This window comes from Callorhinus ursinus, unplaced genomic scaffold, assembly GCF_003265705.2.
Source record: "Callorhinus ursinus isolate GAN/ISIS: 27379988/994484 unplaced genomic scaffold, GSC_fseal_2.0 scaffold23, whole genome shotgun sequence".
Classification (NCBI taxonomy): domain Eukaryota; kingdom Metazoa; phylum Chordata; class Mammalia; order Carnivora; family Otariidae; genus Callorhinus; species Callorhinus ursinus.
Window position 1 is genome coordinate 20874591 of NW_027397085.1, and position 10010 is coordinate 20884600.

The 10010-nt window shown below is 41.3% G+C and overlaps 2 protein-coding genes across 2 annotated transcripts; both read right to left on the bottom strand.

Annotated features, from left to right (window-relative positions):
• Nucleotides 1-1973: 1973 nt before the first annotated feature.
• Nucleotides 1974-2684, bottom strand: LOC112839415 (ATP synthase F(0) complex subunit f, mitochondrial-like). The gene is made up of 2 exons (XM_025892333.1): nt 2561-2684; nt 1974-2002 (listed from the first exon to the last, which is right to left on the bottom strand). The coding sequence occupies exons 1-2, from the start codon at nt 2682-2684 to the stop codon at nt 1974-1976; spliced, it is 153 nt and encodes a 50-aa protein (XP_025748118.1).
• Nucleotides 2685-4063: 1379 nt separating this feature from the next.
• SCGB3A2 (secretoglobin family 3A member 2) lies at nt 4064-7278 on the bottom strand. Its single transcript, XM_025892359.2, is given in 4 exon segments — nt 4064-4186; nt 4562-4711; nt 4713-4765; nt 7224-7278. Coding segments are annotated over 4 exon segments (282 nt in total). The 3' UTR covers nt 4064-4162.
• Between the last annotated feature and the right edge of the window lie 2732 nt (nt 7279-10010).

Sequence of the window (10010 nt, forward strand, 5' to 3'; positions counted from 1 at the left end):
TCTGATTGACTTATTTCACCTAGCATAATGCCCTCTAGTTCCATCCATGTCGTTGCAAATGGCAAGATATTATTTTTTTGATGGCTGAGTAGTATTCCATTGTGTGTGTATGTGTGTGTGTGTGTGTGTGTGTGTGTGTGTGTGTGTGTGTGTGTGTGTGTATCACATCTTTTTGGCTCTTTCCATAGTTTGGCTATTGTGGACATTGCTGTTATAAACACTGGGGTGCACGTGCCCCTTTGGATCACTACATTTGTTTCTTTAGGGTAAATACCCAGTAGTGTAATTCCTGGGTCATAGGGTAGCTCTATTTTCAACTCTTTGAGGAACGTCCATACTGTTTTCCAGAGTGGCTGCACCAGCTTGCATTCCCATCAACAGTGTAGGAGGGTTCCTCTTTCTCTGCATCCTCACTAACATCTGTCATTTCCTAATTTGTTAATTTTAGCCATTCTGACTGGTGTGAGGTGGTATCTCACTGTGGTTTCGATTTGTATTTCCCTGATGACAAGTGACGTGGAGCATTTTTTCATGCATCTGTTGGCCATTTGGATGTCTTCTTTGCAGAAATGTCTGTTCATCATGTCTTCTGCCCATTTCTTGATTGGATTATTTGTTCTTTGGGTTTGATAAGTTCTTTATAGATTTTGGATACTAGCCCTTTATCTGCTGTGTCATTTGCAAATATCTTCTCCCATTCTGTCAGTTGTCTTTGGTTTTTGTCGACTGTTTCCTTTGCTGTGCAAAAGCTTTTTATCTTGATGAAGTCCCAATCATTCATCTTTGCCCTTGCTTCCCTTGCCTTTGGAGATGTGTCTAACAAGAAGTTGCTGAGGCCAAGGTCACAGAGGTACTTGCATAGTTTCTGTGTCTTTCTTTACACTGCAAAAATCTGTGGGGGTATGGGTCATGTTCATTTTGTTTATCACAGAATGCTCAACTTTTAGCAAAGGTACTGCAATCAATATTGAATTTAAAATATATATATATAATAGAACATGATAAATGGCCAATAACTATTATGATTATAAGTCATGTTAGTCACATTAGCTGTTATTATTATTTGATCAGGAAATAAATTCTCATTTGATAAAGATACACACCTAGCTAATAGCAGAGCAAAGGAAAAAAATGCTCAAAATGAAGCAGAGGTAGTTAATAGAATGAAGGAGTATCAGATAATTTTGATTTAGTTGCTTGTCCCAGGGAAAAATTTAATACAATAGAAGATGCTGATATTTCTTGATATACATCTTATATACATAAATACAATCTGTCTTCCTTGGTGATGCTAACAACCTGTGAGCACCCCTGCTGTCGTTAACCTACTTAAAGCCTGAGAGCTTTTCTACTGGATCCTTTCTAAAATTAAAAAAAAAATGCAGCAAATTAATTTTACTGATTTATCTGTTTGTATCACCTAACTCAAATATGGAGACAAGAAATAATATAATTTATATTTTGCACCTCCTAACCCCCCAACACATAGTAAAGAGGAATGCATTGCTTTCTCAGGTTAGAACAAACGTATCCTAGGAACTGTCTTGGGCCCCTAATCTCATCTTTAGGAATGGAACTTCTCTGACCTCAATCACTTCAGATCCCAACTGCTGTTTCCAGTGGAAATTCGTTACTAGCTTTCAAAATTTTAAACATCATATAGTTCTTGGCACTGCACTTCCACTTCTAAGACTTTTGTGAAGCGAGACAGAAATGAATGCAAATAAATGGATACTTAATGTAGTACTCTTTATAAGAAAAAAATTACTAAAAATAATTTAAGTGTTTGCATAAATGAAAGTTTAAATGAAGTATGAATCATTCATACATGCTTTTTTTTATTTATTTATCTTCCATGTGCCAATCATCTTTTAGTGGACATTAATTCTCAATTAGGATATGAAAGGATTCAGGGGTGTGAGGAAAAGGTCATGGTCAGGAATGCAGAATGCACCCTCAATATCGGGCCCTCTTCAGTGGTACTTGTGTAGCTGCTCATGTTTGAGTTCCTTGTATGAAAGGAAGTAGTTGAAAAACTCGTAAGCTGCCAACACCATAGAAATCCCAGGGACATTTCCTTTCTTCACATTAACATACGTTAAAAAAACTTTTTTTATTATGTTATGTTAGTCACCATACAGTACATCATTAGTTTTTGATGTAGTGTTCCATGATTCATTGTTTGCATATAACACCCAATGCTCCATGCAATACGTGCCCTCTTTAATACCCATCACCAGGCTCACCCATCCCCCCAACCCCTCTCCCCTCTAAAACCCTCAGTTTGTTTCTTGGTGTCCATAGTCTCTTACGGTTCATCTCTCCCTCCGATTTCCCCCCCTTCATTTTTCCCTTCCTTCTCCTAATGTCCTCCATGCTGTTCCTTATGTTCCACAAATAAGTGAAACCATATGATAATTGACTTTCTCTGCTTGACTTATTTCACTTAGCATAATCCCCTCCAGTCCCATCCATGTTGATGCAAAAGCTGGGTATTCATCCTTTCTAATGGCTGAGTAATATTCCACATTAACATGCTAAATGAAACATCAGTAGTAACCCCTTTGAAACATTCCAGCAATGCCTTTAGGAGTAAAATCCCACATCAGTATCCAGCTTGGCAGCTCTCCTATTTTGACATCGTCGATGAGCTTCTTCTCCTTCACTGGTATGACTGACACCATCTTGGAGTCCTAGGTGTCCATATACACTTTTTTAAATGAGCAGAAAATATTTTGAAAAATCACATAAAGTTGTTAGTGGTTTCCTCTACTTTGTGAGATTTATGGAGTAAAGAAATTAAAGTTACATATGTAATTATACACATAGTTACATATCATTATGGTTATATATAACTTGCACTAATTATATATAATAACTATTTCTACATTCTCCTTATCTTCACACTATTTTTTTTTCTATTTTTTAAAAAATATTTATTTGAGAGAGAGCAACGAGACAGCGGGGAGGGGGGCTGAGGGAGAGAGAGAAAGAGGATCTCAAGCAGACTCCCGTTGAGTGCAGAGCCTGACACGGGGCTCGATCCCATGACCCTGAGATCATGACCTGAGCTTAAATCAAGAGTCAGATGCTTAACGGACTGAGCCACCCAGGTGCCCCCCCTTCATAATGGTTTTCAATTATACTTTTTATTTTGAAATAATCATAGAGTCACAGGAAGTTGTAAGAAATAACACAGAGAGATCCAGCATATTCTCTACTGAGTTTCCCCTAATGACAACATCTTGGAAAACTATACTACAATATCAAAACCAGTATGTTGATATTGATACAGACAAGAAACAAAACATACTCTGGTTTTTCCCATTTCCCATCTCCTATCTCCTGCCTGAGCCTCCCAGGGTCAGAATGCAGCCCAAAGTTCAGCTGACCTAGGAACCTGAGGGGTTAGCATCACAGAGCAGAGCAGGGAAAGGGTGGGGAGTGGATCTGAGGGCAAATGGTTCCAAGACTGGCACAAGCTCAGGCCTGAAGGCAGATCAGGGCAGATATTCTTGGTAGGAAGAAACGAGGTTTTGCATTAAGGCATAAAAGTGTTAGCAGGAAAGAGATTTAGTGATTTTCTCAGTGTGAATGGGGCTACAGCACACTTCAAGAAAGGAATATTCCAAGAAAGAAAAGGAAGGAAGGAAGGGAGGAAAAAGATTGACTAGACTAGACATGTAAACAAAGGCCAGGTCATGAAGGGCTTTGTAGCCATACTAAGGAACTTGACATCTGTAGGTAATTGTACATCACCAGAATTATACCTTGGAAAGACAATTCTGGCATCATCATAGATGGTGGCACGGAGAAAAGGAAAGGATAGTTCAGAACTTAGTAGCCAAAGGATGACGCAGTGAAGACCTAACTTGATGATGTTTAACTTAAAGTCAAGCAGAGAGAAAGACATGATTATGTATTCCTGAAAATGCCGGTTCTCTTGATAACAAGAGCCTCTCTGGAGTTTATGACCCAAGAGAAAAATTATCTAGTGGGCCCTTCTGAATAGAGCCCCTAGAAATAAACACAGGACAAAATGAAATCTATTCATTGCTTTATTCACTCTTTTCAGGGGTCACTACACCTTAGGATGAAATGAGTTCCAGCCCCAGAGGACAGCACTATTCCCCTTCCCCTCCACTGCTGCTTTGTGCTGACATCACACCAAATGCAACAGCGCCTCCTGAAAGGCAGAAGGACAAGAATAAAAATAAAGTGGTTTACATGTGCTTAGCATGTTTCCAAAAATAGTCACCAACCTATTTAGCCACCATTTTACTGATGCGGAAATGGAGGCCCAGAGTGGTTAAGTCCCAACTAGAATCACTAAGCTGAGAAATGCAAAGTCACAATCATAACAGATCTCTTTCATTCAAAAATCCCTTCTAGAAATGTAATGCTGCCCCTTCCTTGAGATTCCTGGGCATGCAAACTTTGTATGAGTATATCCAGGGAAATACATGTCTACAGGTGAGAACAGGGTGAGTGGGGGCATGGGGGGGGCGTTCAGGTGACTAAGCTCCCCCCATTGACAAATTAGTCCACAACCTATAGTTACCAGCAGTTTCTTCACTGCCTCAGAGGCCTCTGGTCCCAGCTCATTCACACACTTTCTTAGCCCTTCCACAAGGTGCTCAATAGAAATGCCCAGAGTGTTCAGAAGAAGCTTTAATGGATCCATAAAGGGGAGAATGCTGTCCACAGGTAAAAGGTAAGGCTTTGTTGACAGCATCTGGCAAACTGTTGGTAAGGAAGGCGGTAGCTGCAGAGCAAAACGGAAACTGAGTGAAATAGGCACATTTGACTCCTGTCCACGACTGCACTACTTTCCACTGTGTCCATCAATAACTCTGTTCCAGTCTCACTTGATTTCCCATGAAAACTTTTGCCTCAGGGCCTTTGCACCTGCTGTTCTGTCTCCTCAGAACTTTTTTCTCCAGTTAGCTACACGTCTCTCCTCAAATGTTACCTCCTCAGAAAGGTACCTAAAATAGCATCATTTATCATCCTCTAACTTCATTTTTTCTTACCATTATGTAAAATAGTAAACCTCACTTATTTATTTTGTGCCTTCAACCTCTAATATGCAGACTCCATGAGAACAAGGAATTTATGTTTTATTCACTACTGTACCTCATGCCTAGAATAGACCCTGGCATTTAGTAAGCACTCAGCAGAAACTGGTGGTTCACTGAACAGGAATGTACTTTGCATGTGGTTATCTCCACAATCCATGGCTTTGAGGCCAAAAAGTAGATTCCATAATGAACCTTCACTTGGGGACATGCATGAACCCAATCAACCACAGCCCAGGAAACTGCTCCCAACCAATTCAACCCAATGCTACAAACATAACTGAACACCAACTCTGTAGTGGTTAGTGCAGATACATAGATGAATAAGATGAGCATATTCCATTCAGAGAACTTACACAGTCTGGTGGACAATAAAGATCTGTACATGCCACAGTGTGGCATGTGCTGTGCTAACATCGTGGATAAAGTTCTATGGAAACATAAGACAAGGGATGACTAATTCTAATGTGACAGAGTGTTGGAGCAGTCTTCCCAGAGAGATGTTGCTGGAGCTGTGTCTTGAGGCAGAATCCAGGGTCACAGGGTAAAGTAGGGGAGGTGCATTTTAAAAAGGAACAAAATTAACAAGGGCACTGAAATGTGAGGATGAAAGTGTGCACACTGCCTGGTGAACCTTCCAGAGCAGCTGGAGTGCAGAATTCCAGTGAGGTATGCTGAGGTGGGGAAGGAGGTAAGGCAGCAAAACCCAGGTGAGGTCAGATTTTTCAGAGCCTGGAATGCCATATTAATGCATTTGAGACTTTTTTCCCTAAGGGCAATGGGGAGGTATCAAGGCTCTTTTATGGAACAATTGCGTTTTGCATCTTTGGCTTTAGAAAGATAACTTTCACATAGAAGATGAATAGAAGGGAAAGCGTAGAGAATGAGAAAAATACATACAATATACATTTTTACAAAACACATGTGCAAATATGTAAACACACATGTACATGAGAACACACATAAGAACACACATCTTCCTAGTAAGACCCTGCCATAGTTCATTTTCCTCTGGAATCCTTTTCGTTCCCCAAATTGTACAAGTGGAGCCTATGCATCTATCTTCCCTTCATCTTCTGCCACCCATTTTCCCTCCAAAACCCTCCTGCATAGGAGGGATATTTATTTCCTTCCAACCAGCTTTCTGTTGCCACCTCCGTCAGTAAATATTTGACACTAGTTACTAAAGACAACAAAATAGCCAAAACTGGTGAAGTTACAAGTTGGTCCAAAATTTCAGTAAAAAGCACAAACCAAAGTTGCCAATGTGGGAGTGGACAGCACCTAGTTTCTCATGATTAGTCTCCCTACTTATTTTAAAGGTTCTGGTGGCTGTCTTCTCTGCATATACTTATATACTTCCAGGGGAAGACCTTCAAGGCTTTCTATTCTTTGAATGAACAGTGGCTATCATAATACATTTTGCAGATGCATCCAAATATACTTTCCTGTAGTTAAAATGATTCCCTTCAAAAAGAATGGATCAAGAATCCAACTTCTATACCCCACCTAGAAATTGAACTGTTCGCCCCTCAGTTCTCCCACAGAGCTCTGGCTGTGTGTCTCTGTGCATTAGTTTAGCATCATAGTGACTTCTGTCTGAGGAAGCCTTATCTCCCCCGTCAGATTACAAGAACCTTGTAAACAATCTGTGTCTGATTCATATCTAAATCTTCCCATGCTTATCCAAGTGCCCAACGGTTTGTAGCCATTCAGCAACTATCCATTGACTGTGTGAATGATAAATGTAGCTATGTCTCAGGAGAAACAACCTGGCAACTGATTACAAAAGATAGAAAGAATGACTCCGTATAGTTTCAAAAGAAAGAAGTTACCAAGTGAGATTTTGACTCAAGATTAATTAATAAAGAAAAGAAAAACTATGGTGACAATGTTCAAGAATGTTGACCTCTAGTGTGAGTTGGCTAACTTCTTATGTAGGATTCACTAAGGATAATACTTCTATTGGGTTAGAGCTTGGTAGGCTGGGGCTGGGGTGAGGGTGGGGTTGCTGCATCTGAAATCCCTTCTGACCTTTCCATTCTGTGGTTCTAAAATTCCCTCCACCATATTCCCCTGGAAGCCTAGGCTTACTGATTACACTACTATCACAGAAAAGTAGAGATACGTGTTCGGGCTACTTACCAGAGTAAATGCAAATGCTGACAGTCACCAGCAGAAACACAGTTACCAGCTTCATGACAGGGTTTCTGTGATATTTACTTGGAGTTTAAAATTGAACTGCAAAATGCAGTGAATCCACTGAGCTAGTGGCCCCACTTACGGTAGTAGATGTGATGGCTGCTTTCTGCACAGGCACATATTTATATCCCAGGAATGACCTATTGTCAGTCCCTACCACTTGACACCCCAGAGAAGAGCAGGAAGATCATGTTTCCTCACTAAATAAATTGGAGGTTTTTCCACTTTCCCTCATATTCCCACAAGAAACAAAGCCCTAACTTGAAGCATTCTCAAGGACCTCTCATAAAAGCCCTTTCTTGCCCAGAGATGCCAATGGGAACAGAGAGCTCTAAGAGTCCTTGTCTTGAAAGAATCTTGAAAAGAAGGGAAAGTTTTATATTGGGATTAAAAAAGCAAATGTTCTGTTTTCCTCCAGCTTTCTCTTCATCTAAAGTTTGCAGAATCACATTACCTGATAAGCGACCTAGTCGTGGAAGCAATCGGGAGGTCCCATCAGCTGTAGTATATACAGAGTCAGCTTCATTACATTTAGTACCATATTTCTCTAGAATTTACCTCTACCCACCCCATCCCCACTCACACATCTGCCACGCCAAGACTTCTTATTTTTTCTAGTATCTCCCAGGTAATTTGAGAATCCCTCAGGTGTGCCTTCTCTGTTCTCATATAGAATAATAGGCTATAGGACCTAAAACTCAAAATGCCTTTGTAAAAACCTAGGATTCCATATTTACTCTTGGTGTGATCTTGGATTAAACTTTTTTTAAATCTCTAGTATGGGTTTCCTCATCTAAAGTGTGGGTGTGTGACCCCGAGGGGGGAAAAATTTTTTTGGCAAGACCTTGTCTACATAAATAATTTAGGTCACCAAAACACGCATTTCAGAACCATTCCGGCAATCCAATCCCACACAGTCACACAAAAGAAACACCGTACCAGCCACAGGAGCAATCTGCTTGCAAGGCTGCCCCCTCTGGAGCCAGGACTTAACCAAGGAGCTCCAGAACATCCCTACTTATAAGCACGAGCCCTGCAACTCCTTGAGACATCTGGTGTCTCCCATGCAAGAAAGACGGAAAGAAAGGACCCTGAAGGAGGACAAGAGGATTCAGGGTCCAGGTAGGTGCCAGGCCCAGGTCAAATAGCACTGCTGGCCTCAGCCATCGCCACCATGCAGGAGGGACACAGAACATTCTGAGGAAGCCATGCCAAGACATAAGCGCCTTACAGTGCATGGCCAGGAGTTGGGGCTCTGCTTGAGGGTGTGGTAGTCAGGAAAATTTAGTAAAATTATGGAAACAGAGAATGTAACTGTACCACAACAAGATTAAAACTTATTATGTGTCACCTGTTATTTATTCTTGTAATACAAGGTACTGTGTTGTAACTGCCATTCCTTTATTTTTATGCTACTTTATAAGCTGCAAGAAGGAGAAGATGATTTACCACCATGCTAATTCTCTCCTTCCACTTCTACTGGCTGTCTCTGCCAGAGACTGCTTCCATTTCTCCTGGGTATTAACACCTAGCCAGGCATATTGATCTGCCAAAATGCTCAAAGGGCCAAGGTTGTGTGGGAAAGTGGTGGTAAGTTGATGCCAGCCTTTATTTTTATGTTGAGCGGCGCCTGGCTGGCTCAGTGGGTTGAGCATGCAACCCTTGATCTTGGGGTTGTTAGTTCAAGCCCCATGTTGGGCATAGAGCCTACTTAAAACAAAAAGCTAAAAAAATAAATAAAAATTTTTATGTTGTGACCTCTTTATGCGATACTAACCAACACTGCCCTCATCTGCACTTGTCATTTCCCAGTTTCTCTTCAGATCCTTTCCCTGCACATCCCCTCCTCTGCTCTGTCCTAGAGGAAGCTGAGTTTTCCAAACCATGGTTTCTCGGCTTCCTTGCCCTTGTGTCCGGTTAGGTTCAGTGGACGGAGGGCACTGGTAGAAGATTCAAAGGGAAAGAATGGGAGAGTCCAGGCTATTTCTCCCTTTGTCACTGAGACCAGTGACTCCATCTTCTCTATGGCTCCAGCTCCTTCCAAAAAGGCCCTGTGTCTGTGGTCCCACCCAAGCCAGGCCAACCCACTACTGTTCCAGCTTCTACAGCATGGCCCCAGCTCCTGGTCCCAACTCCTTACTCTCTGACTCCTGGCCAAAGAGCAGTAGCAGTTTCCAGCATTTTCTAATATCTGGATTGACTCAGCTCCCTATTTCTTGCTCTAACTGCCTTTCTAGCACCTTGTAAATTATCCTCCAAGTTAAATTCCTCCTATTTGCTCACCTGGTATGGTTTTGATTTTCTGGCTGGAATCTGACCAATAAAGCATTCTAAAATATTGTAGTTTTTGTTAAAAACAGATCTTTCAGTTTTTAAACAGAGGTGCCTCCCTCACAAATGATAAGCTATATGTCCATGAGGGGCAGGGCCAAGACTCCTCCAAGAGAAATACAGCATTATACACACAAAAATGCTTCTCTCTTCCAACCTTGGAGGTGTGTGGTACTCTCCTGAGCTTGTCTGCTGGCCTGACCAGCATGAGTTCTTCTCCAGGAAGACCTGTGTGCTAGATTCTGATGTGCCTATCGAATAACCTACCAGACATGCAGTGTTGGCTGAAACCTAGTAGCAGACACAGCTTAGACTGAAGGCTAAAACCTGCTCCATGTAAAACACACACACACACACACACACATTCAGCAACACAAACACCCACATTCTTACACATGC